Consider the following 20,420-nt stretch of genomic DNA (forward strand, 5'->3'; position numbering starts at 1 on the left):
GATTTCACAACCCTGAGATCATAACCTGAGCCGAAATCAAGAATCGGATGCTCAACAAACTGAGCCACGGAGGCACCCCCCATTTTGGGTGTTTTTAAACAAGGTTAGGTCAAAACGAATTTCTTCCCCGTCTATGAGAAGATTTGAGAGAGCGAGTATAATCACAGATGATATCAGAATATTGAAGGACTTGTAATAATCACAGGACAGGCCTTTCTGTCAGGGACAATGTTGCTATCCCTGAATAACAAGGAGCAAGCCTGTTATGTTAGGGGCCAAGAAAAGTTGAAATGGGAAGAAGCCAAATCGATGAGCTCCTTGTTAAAAAAGAGAGACAGATGCAGCTCCAGAGGTTTCTTAGAACTCTGCATTTCTTTTGGCTTTCCACTGGGAATATGCACTCTAGACAAATCAGGTAAACTACCTCAAAGAGGATTTCATTTCCAAGATATGTTATGAACTTTCTTCTGAAGATATGCCTCTTTTATTACATACCTTTAAAAAAGGACTCCTATGAATAGAGTTCCCTGGCTGGGACTTCATCATAATTTCGCATTTATTGTATTTCAACACTTTTACAACAGTGTTCTGAGGAAGGTAGAGCAGGGTTTTGTCATCCCTACACGACAAACGACGAAAGGTGAAGGGATTTGCCTAAGGCCACATGACTGACTTTTACAAAACTCAAACTAGAACTCTTTTCTCTTCATGTTCTTTGTAAAAGTCTGTAATTACTTGGTTTCTGTTCTGAAGCCCCTTATTTCACACCCCTGAGGTTCAATGTTTGCCACACTTTGTACAAACATGCTTAGCATTTTGGAAGAGTACTGGACAAATTAGTGTGGCTAATCTCTTTCTTCCTTTCAAGAGTAGGAGCCTAGCCAGGTCCCTCTGACTGTAGTAAAGGCTTTGTATTTGCTAGCATTGAAGCTACATTTTGAACAGGAATAAGATTATGGTTCTATTTAAGAACCAATTTTATGTCTAGTTGCAAATATTAAAAGCTAGAAGGTTAGAGAACTCCCCGTCTGATACTCACCTGTGTGGGTTCTCCCCACTGGTGGTTTCTTTGCTCTGAATAACACAGCTGACGACTTTTCTGCAGGGAAAAGAAGGTAGACGAAGGTACTAAATATACAGAAATGCATATGGTAGTTCTGTTTTGCTATAAAAATATTTGTTTCAAAAGAAAAAGAAGATTATTTGAAAACACCTGGATATGTTTTTCTTGTTTCTTGTTCTGCTAATACCTAGTGTATAGTATAGTACCCAATACCTAGCTGGGGTGTGAGGAAATGACTGTGTGGGTGTGTTGGGGAAATGCCATTCAGTGCAGACATTGCCTTCTAGTTTTTGCCTTCCTCCCTAGAAAAGGGATAGTTTTCTTTGTGGAATCTTTGCCTTTCGTGATGCTAGCTTCAGAGGTTTAGCATGTCCCTGGGATTCCCTTTCTTGCCCTCAGAACTGTTATGTGTTTATGACTTATGAATTATTTAAACTCTTGTGGGATTATACATGTTTGTATTTTTGTTTCTATTTTTGAACCTGTGGTTTCTCTTAGAGTAATGAGTCCTGTAAACTTACTGCCCCATTTGTAAGGCATTTAAATCTTCATCATTCCTAAAGCACTGTATCTTTTGAGTTGGTGCTGACATTTAATGTGCAAACCAGAACGAAATGTTTAGCTTTTCTTTTGCTGTATTTTAGATTTTTCCCTCTTAGATCCTTGTTGCTTTGTAATGTCTCAAAATCTGGATGAGTTCTGCAAAATACACAACTGTTTATGTTCTCTCTCTAGGTATTTTATACATTTCACCAGTTAGTAAGAAGCTTAATGTAGAGTAGAAATGTCCCCATTTATTTGCAGTATTACAGCCCATAATCACAAATCTATATATTTATAATACATATGGATTTCTACTGAGGATGAGAAGGAAGTATATAGCCTGTTAGCTATAACATTAGGCTTTTTTTTTTTTTTTTAGAATAAGATGTAAGCAGCCTATTTAGGATTTTTAAATTTATGCTTATATACGAACTATGTTTTCAGTTTAAAACTAATCAATGATCACTTTTAATCATTCATAAAAATATTGGTAATTTAGAGACTGACATTCTCAAGAATTATGGCACATCTTAGGGGCACCTGGTGACTCTGCCTTTCCTCAGGTCATGATTCCAGCATCCTGTATGGGGCTCCCTGCTCAGTGGGAAGCCTGCTTTCCCTCTCCCTCTGCCCCTTCCCCTGCAATCTGTCTGACTCACTCTCTTCTCTCAAATAAGTAAATAACATCTTAAAAAAAAAGAATTATGGCACATCTCAATTATAGGTTAATGATCTTAATAGTACTCCCCAATTTTATTTCATTTTATGAATACATTGTTATTGAGCCAGATGAACTTAAATATTACCCACTGATAGAATGTTTTAAGAGTCTTAGGGTTCATATGCTTGGCTTCAGACTTCCAAATTGAACCCCACTCAAAAAGCAGACACTTGATAATTCAAACACATCCTGATACCTTATCTTCCAAAGCCAGGTATGGAAAATTAAAATGTGTTTTAAACTCATTGACAGTGTATGGATCCCGTCTGAAATTGTGATTTTTCCATTCCATGAAATGTCTCTGCAGTCCTTAGAATTCTGTGCTTGTGAACTCTGAGTAGTTCAGCAGTAGCAAAGGAATGCAGAATGTGGTTCCATCTGTTCTGGCTACAAATCAAGCTTGGATCTGATTTTATTTTTCCCATGTAGTTTCAATTGTCTGATCAGTTAACTTATTACTTCACTAAGAAAACCTAATCTTGTGAGCCACAGGGATCTATCCAACAAGCTGTCCATTTGTGTCCCCAATTCCAAAACATCTTTGACTTGACAGTGCAATTCAGTAAATCTTACTAGTTAGTTGGCATGACCCAGCCCCTGAATGCTTGATGATAAAATAACAACAAAATATCAAAGTAGTTTTGCTAAAAACATAATCCTATGAATTGACAGTTGAGTGTAAATGTGGTGACCCTGACTTAGGTTCACGGCAAGAAGAGCGTAATGGGAACAGAGCAAACCAACCATCACTATCAACAGAACAAACCCTCAGAGCTCAACTAGATTTTATCACAGGTGCCCTATTGGGAGCAAGGGAGCATAACGTTTTCACATGTAAAGCTCTCAATTTTCTCATTGAAAATGGTTGTTTTAATTAAGTCATTAGCAAAGAACATTATTTGTTACAAGTCCCAAATAGGCCTGCCAGGTTAGTTTGGCTCCAGTTGGCCCACAGATGGCATAATGGATAACTGTGCTCAAGAAGGCTACCACCCAAAAGCGACACTGGCTTTTGTCCCTTGAAGTCCTTGTACTCCAGAAGTTTCCCCTGGCTTCACAGGGACTTATAAGACACCACTGGTCCTTTTATTAGATGGTAGATTTCCGAGGCCAGCGCTTTCTTGAGGTTCTTTAATTAGCTGTGTGTATGACTCAGCTCAATCAAGTCACTTTATACGACCTTTTTTATTTTTTTCAGCTACCAGGGGCCAGACCTGGGCGTAGGGGCAAGATTGGGGATCTGTACTACTGTGGTTTGAGCTTATTTCTCCAGCTCCAGAGGTACCAAAGACAGGTAGAGGAAGGGACACTAGAATATCAACATCCAGTCTTGTCTGTAGAGTATGGTCTCAGGAACCATATCGACATTTAAATGGTATGTTGTATGGAACATGAGGAGAAATGAACTGTCCCCCAATGAACTGCAAATTTTTAAAGCCCAAGAGATTTCAACTGAGAAGGTACTCATAAGGCCTCAAAACCTGCAATCTGATTTTGGTATATGGAAGAATTGCTGTTAATTGAGGTGGATGAAAGAGATTTTTGCTTCATTTCTGTGTTGCTTAGTTTTAAGGAACATTCATTCATTAAGAAGAGGATTTTTTTTTCTTTTTGTGATCCTGGAAACCCTTAGCTTATCGATCTCTAGAGAATATGAATGAGCAGCTGAGCACTGGACCAGAGTGCTGGATTCTGGGAATTCTCTTGGTTCGTGGAGCTCCTGTACAGCATCACAATTAGAGTTTCACTGGCAGGAGAGGTGTTGGGATTGGTAATTGATTCTGTACTAATGACAAAAATCCAGGAATTCCAACTCTGTCTGATGTAAAGCTTGAAATTTGAAAGTCATCGTGAGGGCATATAAATTCACTATCCAAGTCTAATCTACTTTTGTGCCAGTAATGTCAATTTGTAAAATAAAAAAAACCAGACACAGAATATTTCTAAAAGCAAAGAATCTGTTTTATTTAAAATTTCTCTAATTCTAGAGTATTTTAGCTTATAATTTCTCTTTGTGAATCAGCAAAATATTTTTTATTTCAGAAGTTGAGCTAGACGTTTCTTTCTGTGGTCCTATTTGTTCAGTTCATTTTTCCTTTCCACTTCTGTTTCCCCGTCTCGTTATCATGCCTACATCATATCCCACTTAAAATTATACATGAAATGCTTACATCGTGGCAGGTGACATTCTTATCTCCCTCCATGCCACCAGGCCCTCCCCCACCAGTAAGCTAATGTGCCTTTCTTACCTCCACGTCTGCTCCGCCAGTCAGTCCTAGGCTCCCTCCCGCATATGCCTGTTTTGATGGTCGTACTTCTGCCTGAGCGTCTCATTTCCTCATAGAAATGTGCATTCTCTCTTTTTTCCTCTTTTAGCCCAAACTCCTCAGAATTCATACAGCAGAATCAAGCCTGAAGAAATCTCAGTTGTGTGCATGTCATATGTTAGCACTGTCCTGCTTGTTTGAAGTAATTAGTAAATACTCTGAATTATTTGATTTTTTTTTTAAAGAAAGTTCTCTGGTATGTCTACTTTACCATCAGTTCTTGGCTGTGTACTTGGAATATGGTCTCCCAAATCTACCCTGTGCTGTCAACCTCCGTCCACCCCATCGTAGAGTGGTCTTTCTAAAATGCAAATATAATCCTGTTAATAGCTTAATAGCTTCCCATTGTCCATTTTAAGAAAATACCAAATCTTTAATTGAGCCTAACGTTCTACATACCTTCTCTAGTCTTATGTTATGTGTCTCTCCCTTAGAGACTCAGTACCGTCTTGGACTTGTTTGACTTTCTCTATATTCCAGGGCCTTTTCCCAGGGCCTGTTCTGTTTGTCCAGAAAGTAGTTTACTGCTTATCTGCTTATGACCCCAGTAGTGTTACTACCTTGTGTAAAGCTAACTCCTAATCAGCCACAGAGGCATTTCTGCCTGGATGCCTGAGGCTGCAGGGTGGGGTGGTTCCCAGTTATGTCTTTCCGCTGGCCTCTATGACTTTTCTTCACAACACCAGGTATATATTTGGCTACTTAGTTAATTATCTATAGTGATTTGTTCAACATCCGACCCCCTCAAGAAACTGTTCACTCCATGAGAGCAGAGACCTTGTTTTCCTGTCCATGATATTCCCTAGAGCTTAACTCAAGTCTGGCACTTAGTGGGTTCTCATAGTATATGACTCAGATATATAAATTATGTATACAGTTGACCCTTGAATAGCATGAGGGATCGGGTTACCAATTTCTTGCATCGTCAAAAATCCATGTATAACTTCTTTACAGAGGGTATTTTTTTATTGTGTTGAAATCCCATAACCGAAGTGTTACCATCTTGTCCATTTTTTAGTGTTCAGTTCAGTAGTGTTAAGTGTATTAACATTGTTGTGAACTGTACCTCCGGAACTTTTTCATCTTGCAAATCAGAAACTCTATTCCTATTAAACAACTCTCCCTCTACCCCTCTCTGCATCTCCTGATAACCACCATTTTACTTTCTGTTTCTATGAATTTGACTACTTGAGATACTATAAGTAGAATCATATAGTACTTACTTTTTTGTGACTGGCCTATTTCACTTAACATAACGTCTTCAAGGTTTATCCATATTATAGCATTTAACATCTTTTCCTTCTTTTTAAAGACTGGATAATATATTCCACTGTATGCATATAACGCTGTGATGGTTAATTGGGCCATGGGTACTCAGGCATTTGGCCAAACATTCCACTGGGTGTATCTATAAGGTTGTTTCTGGAATATTTTCACATCATGTTCACAGCAGCACTATTCTCAATAGCCAAGAGGGAGAAGGAACCCAAATGTTGACAGACAGATGAATGGATAAACAGTGTGGCTATATTAATCAGATTGGATTCTCAAGAAACAGAACCAATAGGATGGTGAGCTCTCTATCAATCTATCATCTGTCTGTCCATGTACCTAGAGATAAAGGAGGAGAGAATTTGATTTATTTTAAGGAAGTGGCTTATGACATTATGGAAGCCAAGAAGTCCCAAGATCTGTAATTGGCAAACCAGAGATCCAGGAGAGCTGATGTGTAGTCATTCAGAATGCAAAGGTCTGAGAACCAGGAAAGCTGATGGTATTAAATTTCATTTGAAATGCTGGCAGGCTCACCACCCAAGAATAGCTGATACTTCAGTTTGAGTCTGAAGGCTAGAAAAGGCCAATGTCTCAGCTCTGGAGTCAGGCTGGAGGAGTTGCCTTCTTACCCAGACTTTTTGTTTTATTTAGGTCTTCAATTAATTATGTGAAACCCACCCACTCTAGGAATATCACTCTGCTTTATTCAGTCTATCTCCATTCAAATGTGGTTCTCATCCATGTGTAACTTTTGACTACCTCCAAAAACTGAATTACTAATTACTTGCTGTTGAATTGAAGCCCCGCTGATAATTTGGAACAATCAATTAATATCTATTTTGGATTTTATATGTATTATATGCTGTATTCTCAGAATAAAGTAAAGCTAAAGAAAAGAAAATGTTATTAAGAAAATCATAAGGAGTGGCACCTGGGTGGCTCAGTGGATTAAAGCCTCTGCCTTCAGCTCAGGTCATGATCCCGGGGTCCTGGGATCAAGCCCCACATCGGGCTCTCTGCTCAGCAGGGAGCCTGCTTCCCTCTCTCTCTCTGCCTGCCTCTCTGCCTACTTGTGATCTCTCCCTGTCAAATAAATAAATAAAATCTTAAAAAAATATCATAAGGAAAAGAAAATATACCCACTACTCTCCTATATTATATTTATTAAAAAATCTACATGTAAGTGGATCCACATAATTTAAATCCTTGTTGTTCAAGGGTTAACTGTAATGTGACTTGGAGCATAGAATTGTGTGTCTTTACTTTCAATGCATATATAAGATAACCTAACAATATTGTTTAGTGAGGGTTCTTCCAGGTCTAACCTAACAATATTGTTTAGTGAGGGTTCTTCCAGGTCCTGTCTTAAGGAATAAATAATAACCATGCCTAACCACATACTGATATAATAAATGATGCTTTAAGCATTAGAGAATAGTTATTTTTTCTTAAGCAGTTGAGCAGTTCTCTTTAAAGCCTTGTTCACAGTAATATTCTCCTTAGAAAATAATTTCCTTCTAGCTAATGCCAATGCTCAATATCCATTAAATTATTAGAATTTCCAACTAACTGATCTCCTCAGTGTAGTTTATTGTAATGCCACATTTCTTTGTTTTATTTATTTTTTGCTTCAATCATGTAAAAGTAGAGAGAACAGTATAACAAACTTGTCTATACCCATAATGCAGCTTTAATACATGACCAATCTGGTTTCATCTCTGCCCCCTCCTACCTTCCCACCCCTGTTCACTGGTGAATTATTTTAAAGCAAATCTAAGTACTTTCATCCATAAGTACTTTAATAAATACCTCAAAAAGATAAGGACTCTTCTAAAAAAAAAAGAAAAAACACAATAACAATATCACACCTGAAAATTAATAAGTTCTTTAAATTATCAAATACCAGTGTTCAAATTTTTCTGCTTATAATTTAATTTTAATTTTTTTATTTATTCATTTTTTAAAGCTTTTATCTATTTAAGTAATCTTTATACCCAATGTAGGGTTTGAAACGAGACTCCAAGATCAAGAGTCACATGTTCCAATGAGCCAGCTACTGCCCTATCTTTTGATTTTTTTAAACTGTTAGTTTATACAAATCAGGATTAAATTTTCCCTTTCCTCTGTTTTAATTTCTTTGTTTCTTACTCTTTATATTTTTAAAAGGGGTCATTTGTCTTACAGAATTTCTCACGCTCTGGATTTTGCTGATTTCATCCCCACAGCATTCTTTAAAATATTTCTCTTTTCCTTAAATTTCTTGTAAAATGGTGGTTAGGTCAAGAATCTGGATATGATTTAGGCTCTTTTTTTTTAAAGCAAGAATAGAAATGGTCCAGCCCTTCAAACATCTCTGATTGGAAATGCTGCTTTTACTAAATTTCCATATTAATGCCACCATTTTAAGTTCTACAGAAATAAAGGAAATCACTCTAGTTTAGTTCTTAGTAAGGTAAAATACTGAATCCCAATTTTTTTTTTAAAGATTTTATTTATTTATTTGACAGACAGAAATCACAAGTAGGCAGAGAGGCAGGCACGGCGGGGGGGGGGGGGGGGCAGGCTCCCTGCCGAGCAGAGAGCCCCCTGCGGGGGGAGAGGGGGATATGCTGGCGGGGGGGGGGGGGGGGGGGGGGGGGATATGCTCGATCCCAGAACCCTGGGATCGTGACCTGAGCCAAAGGCAGAAGCTTTAACCCATTGAGCCACCCAGACACCCCCTGAATCCCAATTTTTTAAGTGATGATTTTGGTTCATGTTGACATTTTTTCCCTCAGATTTGGCAAGAAGAAAAATACACGTTTGCTGTTTGTTTTTATCACCCCTGAAAATTTTAAAGGTATGTGCCTGCTGGACATAATATTTGTTTTTTCTTCAAATAGAAATCATAAGGTCAATATTTAAAACAAAAACTCTTAGGTTGTGTTTCAGGGCACGGAGCTGACATTACTCTAAATGAACCAATGACCATCGAGAAAATGAGTATTGTGGTAAAGTACTGGAAAACCTATTTCTCAAATACTGGTGAGTGAAAACTGAATATCCAAAGGTTTGAAAAGTCCTAATTAGATCTACAAAAACTACACTTAAACATTTTCAAGTTGGCTTTCCACTTATGCTTTTTATTTGCTAAGGATTAACTATTTACTGCTAAGGATATACTATTTACTGTAAAGCACATGCAGTCCTTATTAATCATAGTCTAAAGGGAAGATGTGTAAATAAAATAAAAGGAAACATACGTTTTCTACCTGTGAAGAAAAAATTTACATCTTCCAAAGTTGAAAATGTGTTGCCCAAGGGCAAACACAGTGCTGTGGCAGGCACAGGGGTTTTCTTTTTAGTGCCCTAGTTGCTACCATCATTTATTACTCTTTAAAGTGGAATTAATCATATCATTGTGTGAGTATCTAAAAGCCAAGGCCACCAACCTTGAATTGTATCACACTTTCTGCTTTGCAAAACACTCTCTCATAGATTAGTTTATTTCTTTAAGTTAATAGGGCGGTTATCCTTTCTGTTTTAAAATTTTAAATACAGATAATTAGCGTCAATGCTTCAATTAGACCTCTCATTTCTAAACTCTTCACCTACATTGTATTATGTGTATCACCAGCATCTAAACACTTAAGCTGATTAAATTTACTTTAATTTGGCTTCTAAAAGGACAGACTCCAATTTCTGAAATTAAATTCTACTGGAGTCATTGTTGTTCAAGGACTATGGTTTTCCTAGGCCTGGGACACTAGGTAGGAATTTTTTTTTAAATTAAGATGATGTATTTTCTAAAATGGGCCTGAAAAACCCTTTCAGGATTATCCTGTATAAACTCCTGCTCCAGATGGTATGGGACTCGGTATATCCTTCCTTCTTCCTTCCTTCCTCCCTCTCTCTCTCCCTCCCTTCCTTCCTTCCTTTCTTTCTAACATTCAGGGAAGATTAGTGAGCCTGTTCTGTAACATTCCAGTGGCTCCCAGTCTCTGCAGCCTCAGAGTTCTTCCTGAAAATGGCTAACTGGTGACCCAAATCCTCTTTGCAACCTCTTATTCAGCTCTCAGTGGAAATAGAGCAGCTGCTCCTCACCACCTGTCCAGCACCCTCCCTATTGGTCATAACCACGTCTGCTTCTGGTCATCTCATCTTTGCTCTGAGGATGAGCAGCTGCAAAGAAAGAAAGAGAAAACATCAGATGTCATATTTTGACAATACAGCTGCTTACTATAGACTTAAACATCTTTCTCTGATGTTTACCTATAAATAAGAACTTAATAAATAAATTCAGTTGAGTGTGTTTTAAGCACATCTATCACTAAGTTATTAGAATCTGGTTGAAAGAGGATGTCCTGGATTGAATGGAATGTATATTTTTATTTTGTGTTCTAACCAGGGTAGTTTCATACTTTATAGACTAAAATCCAAATTGCTTTCTATTTTTAAAAAAATTGCTTTTTAAAATCTATTGAATAAAAAGTGGCAACTGTTTTTTGATGAGGGCTTGTATGTATGATCAACATTGTCCCCACCAGTGATTTTTAGAATTAAAATTGTCCCCTCTTTAAAACTTTCAGCTAAGATTGAATATTCTGTAAAGCCTGAAGAACCAGGATTGCCCCTGCAGAAGTCCTGCAGTGAACAATTGGGATATTTTTCTACTGATCTATTTGCTTGGTTAGTTTTTTTCACTTTTTCATAATAACAATGTTTTCTGTATAACTTCTGGAGAACTTACTGATTGTGGAATACTAGTTCGTGTGCTAGGGGTGATGCAAAAGGAAGAAGAGGTCGTGTGATAGAAGGGGGATGGGCCGTTTTCTGTATTTCAGAGTCCTGAGCTGGGACTGTATGTATATATGGCAGGGGGATTCACTTCAATACAAGGAAGTGCTTCGTAGCAATCATGGTTGGCCACAGCCAACCAAAGTGAACTGCGAGGTAGTAAGTTCCCCAACACTGGATGTGTTAGAGCCTGGTTATTGTTCATTAAAGTTAAATAATAGCAGTGATATTCAAATGTTTTAGAAACAGTACAATCATCTTCAAACAAAAACTTTACATATAACCTCAGTATTTAATCAGACAAGAGCAGCCTCAGATGTTACCATCTAACACTAAGCTTCTCCCTGATGTCTTTTTTTGAACTTTTGAATCTATCTCCCCAATTATTGAAAACAATACAAAAGGTCTATCTCTGTCCCCACTTCTCCCACCCCAAGATATTAGAACTGGTATTCAAATCTGCATTGGACAAGCAGTTGAACTGGGGTGAGATCTTTCCAATGCTAGAATTATCTGCTTATAAAAAATTGAATTTTTATGAATTTCTTTCATTCACTTTAAGCTGATTTCCAAGGAGATTTTAAATAGCACATAGGGTTACAAGGACTTAACATAGCTGCTAAGGACATGGGTGGTGATGGTGAGAATTTTGAGTCAGTCACTTCCGGAATTTGTAGAATGTGACCATCAACTATTTGTAGAAATGTGACCATCTATTATTTTGAACAAGGAAAAGACTTGGCAACTAATAAGTGAGGGTAAACCAAGATGTGCTCACTTAAATGATGCAGAGATAGCAACAGGTTTCTTGATTTTAACCTGAAAGAAATTTATTATATTATACCTTTTTTGGGATATGAGGTTGGGAAGGGTTTTGAAAGGCTTTGGGATTTTCTTGAATTACTTATAACTTCTTTTTGAAGCCCCCTTGTCTTAAATCTTTGTTTTTCCTCAGAATTCTACCACTACAAATGAAAGTAAATTTTCAAATCAAGCTATGTCCCTTGGGATAGAAGAAATAGTATTAGTTTATAAGTTTCTTATGTAAATATATATTTTTTTTCCCTTAAGATTTTATTTATTTATTTGGCAGACAGAGATCACAGGCTGGTAGAGAGGCAGACAGAGAGAAAGGAAGGGAAGCAGGCTCCCCACTGAGCAGAGAACCTGATGCAGGGCTCGATCACAGGATCCTGGGATCATGACCTGAGCCGAAGGCAGAGGCTTTAACCCACTGAGCCACCCAGGCGCCCTTATATTTAAAGATTTTATTTATTTATTTAACAGAGAGAGATACAGTGAGAGAGGGAACACAAGCAGGGGAGTGGAAGAAGGAGAAGCAGGAAGCCTGCTAAGCAGGAAGCCTGGTGCGGGGCTTGATCCCAGGACTCTGGGATCATGACTCCTGGGGTCATGACCTGAGCTGAAGGCAGACACTTAACAACTGAGCCACCCAGGCAACTCTCTTAGGGAAATATTTTTAAAAAGAATTAACCAAAGTGCTTGGAGGAGTTTTAGACAAATGGTAGAACCAGAGGATTTCTAAATGGAAGGAACTTGACCTCTGCTAATCAAGTTGTAATGGTGTACTGTGGCCCTTTAATCCTTTGTGTTGTTTTCCTATAATAAACCTTTCAATACAGTCATATAATTTATGGTAGTCATAATCAATGAGGTCAGAATATTTTAATCCTGCGTGTCTCTGTTATTCTTTATCTGTATATTTTAGAACTTTGATTAGTCATTGGACTTATGGTGATCTTGATCATAAATTCTTTAGAGTCCCTGAAATAAAATATTCTGCACCAAATATGTAAGGCAAAGTGTTTTGGTATTTTCCGCACCTTTGCACGAAGCAAGGGACTTAGAGAAGCACCTTTGATTAGCGTATTGGTGCTTATTGTTTAATATTGCCTGACAATTTTCCTCTTAAATCTACGACATGATTTTCTCTTGTTTCTAGCTCTGGATCCCTAAGAAATGACTTTGGGCTTGAATTAAAGGCTCCGTTGCCAGATTTTGAAAAAAACAAAAAGATTTCTCTTCTTCATTCAAGCAAGGAAAAGCTAAGAAGGTGAATTATGATACAGTCCATTTTTAGTATTATTCCTTTCAAAAAGGAAGAAATTACCTTCATGAATCGCATAATTATTTGTAGTACTGTTAAAAGTTTCTGTGAAACTAGTAAATCTGACAACTAAACATATGCAACTCCATTCCTTTTCATTCAACAAATATCTGTGAGTATCTGATATGTGCTAAAATATGATTATAGCACCAGATAAAAAAAAATTAATCCTTGCCCTGCAAGGTCTTAGTCTGGTGCTCAAACAGATTTCTGGATAGGCTATTACATAGAAAGTTGTATTTTCATAAGTTTCATGATAGAGAAGAGCACATAGTAAGCACACTGGGAAAGTTACTTAAGACAACCTCTTTCAAGGGAGCAGGAAGGCTTTCTTGAGGAAATGATGCTAAACTGAGCTTTAAATGAAAAGTGACAATTTGGTTTAAAAGTCGGGAGGATGTGTCATGAGGCAGGAATAGCAGGTGCAGAGGCTGGCAGTATCAGAGAGTTCAGTGGATTTATGAAGCTGCCAGTGTGTCCATGTACTGGGCTCTGATGGCACAAGTGGAAAGAGGCAAGAGACAAGAAGTAGGTAAGGGTCATGCACATCATGTTAAAGAATTCAAATTTGAATCTGAAACTGTTGGAGAGGCACTGAAGGATTTTTACCAAGGAGGGAGGTGATAAGATTTGTACCTGGGGAAAAACAAAAAAAACAAAAAGGATTTGCACCTGGAGTGAACACGAGCAGGATGTTAGAGAGTGAGTTGAATCTGGAAGGCTGCGGAATCTGTCAAAAGAAGTGATGAATCCTAACTATGGTTTTAGAAATGGGAGTAGGAAGAACAAAAGAATTCCAGATATTCTAAGTGGGTAGATTCAGTGGAAGCATGGATGTGGGAGGAGTCAAGTGTAAATAGGTGTTGGGTCAACCAACTGCTTGGGAAGTCTAGTAGAATGGCAGGCTGGCAGTGGGAGGTGATTTTTGCTCTTGTTGGGTGTGAACACCTCCTTTTTTTTTACACAAAGCTGTCTAGTCAGGAGTTGGCCCTTAGGTTCTAGAGAAAGATCTAGGCTAGAAATACAGACTTTTAGAGCTCTCAGAGATAGCATTTACTTAAAGCAGTGGATGTAGGGATGGATATGATAACTTTGCAAAGCTTGTAGAGAAGAGATAAGTGGGGAAAAAAAAAAAAAAAAAAAAAAACCTTGGGAAAAATCTAAGGTATGGGAAGCAGAAAAGAAATCAGGGTAAAGAAAGATCAAGAAACCAAGAGGGACTGGAATTGAGACCAGGGAGAAGAGTTTCCTAAGGGAATGAGTGTTCAAGAGTATTGATGAAGTTCTAGAACCTAGGTGAGGTTCGGTGGGCTGAGGTCCGGAGCCGATGACCAAGAAAGAATTCTTGAGACATCTTTGGTGCAAAATGGTGGTTTATTAAAGCACGGGGACAGGACCCGTGAGCAGGAAGAGCTGCTGCCCCGGGTTGTGAGGGTGGGCATGTTATATACCTTGCAGCTGGGGGAGGTGATGAAGGGATGGGAGGTTTCAACAGAGTTCTCACATGTTAGGGAGGGCCTACAAGGTGCCGGGGGTAGTCCTTGCCCTTATGGCTTGATCAATGTCGTCCTTAGGTCAGGCATCAACATCAAGATAATTGGGGGATTCTTGGTGAGGTATTATGATCCGGCTATCATTTACATTCCCTTCTACCTCAGTCTCCTCCAGTTTATGGTGGGAGGGAGACATTGGGCTTCAGGAACCGAGAGTTATTTGCCTCTGGAAATTTGTGCTATTGATAAGATAACCTCCCTGTTTAGGTTTCTAGGACATCTGTAGAGCAAGGGAGATTCCTGTTCTGCAGGATTGCGATCCCTGCAAGTTAACTATTTATAGTTTTATGGCAATCAGGGGTGTCTGAGGAATGCCACACATATTACGGAGGGTTGCTGGTGAAGAGGGGGTGCAAGGTGCCAGCTTTTGCTTTGTCCTCAGTCAGCCTCCTGCTCCCTCATCAGTATCACATGGCAGAAAACAAGTAAGGGGAGAACTAGTAATTAACTATTCGTATTTAGCAAAACGTAAACATCATTGGTCTTGGTAAAAATAATTTCATTGGCGTGGTTAATGAAGAAACACCATTGTGGAATGATGGAAAATGAAAGGTGGGAGCATAAGTGAAAGGAAAGAGAAAATGAGGGTGTATGATATGTAAAAGGGGATCTAGAGTAAAATGAGAAATTTTGATAAGATTGGGCCAGACTTGAATATGTTTATATTTATATTCTAAAAGAAAATAGCTGGAAGAGAGATAGAGGTCTTAAAGATACTCACGTTCTGATGATCAGTATTATTAAAAAAAAAAAAAAAAGGTGGATCTGTGGTATAAAAAATGAAACCAAAAGTTGTTGGCTTGATACATGGTTTTATGAATTAACAATTTGAGTAGGGCCTTTGCCTCTATGATGTCAACTGGGGTCACTGGTGGTACTCAGCTAGTGGATGGTCTAATCAAGACAGTCCCAGACATTATGCCTGGAAGGGTTTGCAGGGATGGTTGGAAGGCTACGCCCACTGGGACTAGCAGTTGAAGCTTCTTCAGCATGGTAGTCTCAGGGTTGTCAGTCTTCTTACATGGCAGCCCAGGGCTCCACCGTTCCAAGAGACAGACAGAGGAAGCTGCCACTGTCTTAAGGCCTGGAACCAGAAACAGGCTTGGTTCTATTTCTTCCATATGGCGTTCGTCACAGCAGTCACAGAATTATCCCGATCTAAAGGAAGGGTACATAGAACCTTATCTCTCAGTGGGAGGAATGTAAAATAATATTAATCCCCAGAGCTGAAAAGGGGGGTTGGTGATGGACTTGGTATCCCTGAGTAGATAGAAGTTTATGGATTCTAGAACCAGGTGGAACATCTCTTTAAAGAGCTAAAGCTAAATGTGAATAAAGATCAATCTTTTAATGGGGGCCAGAAAGGAAAAGGACATTGAGTAATTTCTGCCAAATGGCCTCCATTTCCTGCTAAAGATCAATGGAAAGGTGGGTTTGGGGCCTGGTGAGGTAAGCTGGTGGATGGGCTAGTTTGGTGTAAAAGACCCTCACTCACATGTTTGCTGCTTTGACTGAATGAAGGCTTAGGTAGGGTCTGCTGGCTAGTGCTACCACACAGATTTCACTGATCTGCGCTAAGAAAAATATAGTGCAGTATTTTTAAAGCTGTATATTATGGAACTTATATTCTAAGATTTTGATTTCCATATTTTATTTGGTGATATTAAATTTGTGATATTTCTAAATGATTGCAATGGAAGGATATTGGGAGATGCTACCTCTTTTATTTTTCATGTTGAGATCTAACAGTGAAAATCCTTTACTGGTCCGCCAAACTTCTATGTTGTTTGTATTTTCTTCATTTTAATGGTTGATGAAAAAACTAAATGGTTGATGAACCACTCATCTACCAGACTAAAAAGATGCTTTGGAAAGTGTATACCCCTGTGGCATTATTTAAAGAACTAGAAATCTTTGTCCTCCACCCCCACAAAAAAAGCTGTAACCGGAGTGCCCCATCTTCCCCTTTAGAGATTTGCTTGAAAGATACCAGAAAGTAAAGAATCCATCCCTAATTATTTTTTGCCTTTTCCTCCTCTTAACCCTTATGATGATGCCTGTGAATCTTAAAATGGATGCTTCTAGTCTGTTTCCTTTCCTCCTTCTCCCAGTCAGCTGCTTTACACATGCTTTTCTCTTGTCTTACTCCCAGTGATGTTTTGCATCAAAAGGTAACAGGATGTTGACTAACGCTGAGGAGATAATGGTCCCAGCTGGTGGTTTTGAACATTTGCATTTGGGAAGTTCTTTTTAAAACAAGTATAACAATTCTCTTTTCTTTATCAGAACAGACTAATAAAAATTGGCTACCTCATTCTAATATTCTTGGTGAAATCCCTTTTGTTATATGTCTTTTAAATAAATTAAATATGTTTTCATCTTGTTAAGGTATACTTTTCAGAGTGATTCCAAGCCATGGTTTTGTTTGTGTGTCCATGAATCTGAAATGATGGTGGTTTAAAAATCTGGGGGGATGTCTATTCACTTGGAAAGACGTGAAAGCGAGCTTTGCTATGGTCTCTCACAAAGGAAGGCTTTTCCAGGACTGAGCAAGTCTGAGGAATTCAAGGAAAGTAGAACAGGGAGTTTCCAGAGGGCCCCAAATCCAATCTGGCCAAAATGCTTCCCTCTGTGAGTTTTCATTTGCTTGAGACACATTTGTGCAGAGGAGAGACCCAAGGACTTAGTTTGGACGAGATCTTTGGCCTCAGATCCTTTACAGCCCCTGAGAATCACTCAACTAGGGGAGAATGACTGAACTGGTTCTTTCCTGACTTATTTGGAATGGATCCTAACCAAGCTGACTGTGGGCTACTGTGATAGATGACAAAGACCAAACATGCCCTTTGACAGGTCCTTGTCTATTGCTGTTCCATACACGAAGGAAAAAGAAAAAAAGCAGGACCATATGGAGTCTCTGGAGCCTGTTACCCTGTTTCTTTGAACGAACATCTTCAAAGTTTCACTAACCATTTCCTCCTCACTCTTTTCTTCTGTTTTCTTTTAGTTAAAAAAAAGTTGTATAATTAACATAAAGGAGATGTGATGAAGTTAACCTACAATGAAATCTTCAGTGTATGGTTTTTTTTAAATCTCTTTGGTTAAGTGCTCATCTTTTGTCTATCTTTCTACTGGGTTTTTCTGTTGTTGTTTTTTTTTCCTTATTGATTTTTAAAAATTCATTGTATATTCTGGATATATGAGCCTTTTGCCAAATATATACATTGCAAATATCATCTCTCAGACCACGTGTATGTATGTATGTATGTATGTATGTATGTATATATATGTGTGTGTGTGTGTGTGTGTGTGTATAAAAGACTTGAAAGAAAAGAAATTCTGCTCCCAAGAGGTCACTTTGAGTTGTGTCTCACTCAAAGGATGAAATTTTAATCTCTTTGATCCACTATCACTTAAGGATGCAGGTCTCCTATTTTCCCTGCCCTGTCCTAATCTCAAATTCCTAATCTTGATGTGAAAGCCAGAAAGATTTGAGAAGCAATGAACAAGGCTAGATCTATAATGTTTGCTAATACACTCTCTAGTCTCAGGAATATTTGAAAATTTAGAATAGAGTTATACTTAATTGATACTAGAAGATTAAATTAGTGTCTGTAAGAGGTAAGTTGCATGTGTTTAAGTGTATGGTTTGATGAGTTTTAAAGAGATGGTTTGTTACCCACTGTTCCCAAGAGGAGGGGGTATTATCATGCCATTCAGGGCTACGTAGGGAAGCACCAGGGTTGGTCACGAGGCAGATGAATGGATATACTCCTCTAAACCACAACATTTCCATTATATTAGAATGTTTCTTTGTGTATTAAGCATGTCTTTTTATTCTGATTTTTTTAAAAGGATTTACCCAGTTATTTGACAGAACGAACAAGAGAGAAATCACTCAAGCAGGGGGAGCAGCAGGCAGAAAGAGGGAGAAGCAGACTCCCTGCCAATTGGAGAGCCCAATGAGGGACTCAATCCCAGGACCCTGGCATCATGACCCAAGCCAAAGGCAGATGCTTAACTTACTGAAACACCCAGATGGCCCTATTGGTGGTTTGACATCGGGGAACTTGTTGACTGTGGGGAGACTGCCCATCCCACAGGTAGCTACTTTCTAGAGATCATAAATGACTTGCCAGTGAGCATGCCTTGCTTATGTACAAACTGACCCATCCAGAGAACCCTCCATCCCAGAGCCTGATGCAGTGATTCAAACTAGCCAGTCCTAAGCCTGCTTACCTACCTTGCCTGTTCCTTCTCTCAGGTACTACAATAAAGTCTCTTGCTCTTGTTTTCTTCTGACTCATTCTACCTCCTGACTGCCCCTGGTGCTTTCCTGTGTGGCCCTGTGTGGTGTGAAGTGGCCCCTTCCTCTTGGGAACTGTGAGTAACAAACTGTCATTTCAATGGCAACCATCTCAAGATCTGTTGGCCTCCCCGTACCTGAATAATAATAAAACCTGCATTTTAAATTGCCTCATGCTCTTTCCTGGTCTATCCTCTGCCATCCCCTGGAGGCAGCTACTGTTCTGATTTCTGTCACTATAGATTTGTTTTGCTTCTTCTAGAACTGTATGCAAGTGGAACCCTCAATATGTACAGTTAGGTCTGGCTTCTTTCGGCCCAACAGATGTTTTAAGATTCATTAACGTTGTTGTGTACTTTAGTGGTTTGTTCCTTTTTACAGTGGAGGAACTTTCCACTGTGTAAATACACCGCCCTTTGGTTATTCATTCCTAGGTTTTATCTACGAAGAATAAAGCTACTGTGCGGGAGTCTGGCTGGTTCAGTCAGTGCAGCATGTGACTCTTGATCTCAGGGTCCTGCGCTTATTAAAAAAGAAGAAGAAGAAGAAAACTACCATGAACATTCTTTTATATGTGTGTTTTGTGAACTTAGATTTCCATTTCTCTCAGAAATAGGGTTGTGTACCACAGGATTGGTGTATGTTTCTCTTTTTTTAGGAGACTTCCAAGCAGAAAGCTAAAATAGTAGCACCATTTTGCACTCCCGCCAGCAATAGATGAGAGTACTTGTTGCTCCCTATCCTCATCAACATTTGGTATTGTTAGTCTTTTCCATTTCAGTCATTCTCGTGGTTGTGCAGTGTCATCTCACTGTGATTCTAAATTTGTATTTTCTGGATGATTAATGAGACCGAGCAGCTTTTTGTGCACTTTGGGCCATTTGCGTATCTTTTTTTATGAAGTCTGTGCAAATCTTTTGCCCCATAAAAAAACCTTTTGCTTATTTTTGTTTTTGTTATTGAGTTGTAGGCGTTCTTTCATATTCTGGATTCAAATCCTTTGTCAAGGCTATGTCTTGAGATATTTTCTAGCCTGTGCATTACTGTTCATTTTTGTGAACAGTTACATCTTTTGATGAGCAGAAGCTTTTAAAAAACTTTGATGAAGTTCAATTTATCAATATTTAAAAATATGTACCATATTTTCTCTATCCTGTGTTAACAATCATTGCTAATGTTGCAATTACAAGTTGCAATTACATGTGCTTATGTTGTCTACAAGACATTTTAAAGTTTTAGTTTTTATGACTATTTATCTTAAATCAATTTTTATGCACGGGATGAAGTGTTGAGATTGTTTTCTTTCAGATGGAGATTTTCAGAATTTTATTGAAAAAACTTTCCATTCTTTGGTGAATTGCTTTAGTACTTTCATAAAAATCAACTATCATATAACTATCAGTGTATTTCTAGATTCCCTGTTCCACTGAGCTGCTTATCTATCTTCTCCTCCTCCAGTATTCCATGTAATAATTAATGTAGCTTTAGTACTCTCAAAATCAGATAAAGTCCACCAACTATGTTCTTCATTTTCTTTTTTTTTTAAATATTATATTTATTTATTTGACAGAGATAACAAGTAGGCAGAGAGGCAGAGAGACGGGAAAACAGGCTTCCCTCTGAGCAGAGAGCCTGATGTAGGGCTCGATCCCAGGACCCTGGGATCATGACCTGAGCGGAAGGTAGAGGCTTTAACCCACTGAGCCACCCAGGTGCCCCACTGTTCTT

The 20,420-nt window shown here is 38.5% G+C and overlaps 1 protein-coding gene across 1 annotated transcript in view; it reads left to right on the forward strand.

Annotated features, from left to right (window-relative positions):
• The window catches only part of LOC116574094 (spermatogenesis- and oogenesis-specific basic helix-loop-helix-containing protein 2-like), a 118,637-nt gene that overhangs the window by 77,606 nt on the left and 20,611 nt on the right, over positions 1-20,420 (forward strand). Inside the window, 4 exon segments of the mRNA XM_032314617.1 lie at positions 8,707-8,768; positions 8,849-8,953; positions 10,498-10,597; positions 12,669-12,779. Coding sequence (XP_032170508.1) covers positions 8,707-8,768; positions 8,849-8,953; positions 10,498-10,597; positions 12,669-12,779 — 378 coding nt within the window.

Source organism: Mustela erminea, chromosome 15, assembly GCF_009829155.1.
Source record: "Mustela erminea isolate mMusErm1 chromosome 15, mMusErm1.Pri, whole genome shotgun sequence".
Lineage (NCBI taxonomy): Eukaryota > Metazoa > Chordata > Mammalia > Carnivora > Mustelidae > Mustela > Mustela erminea.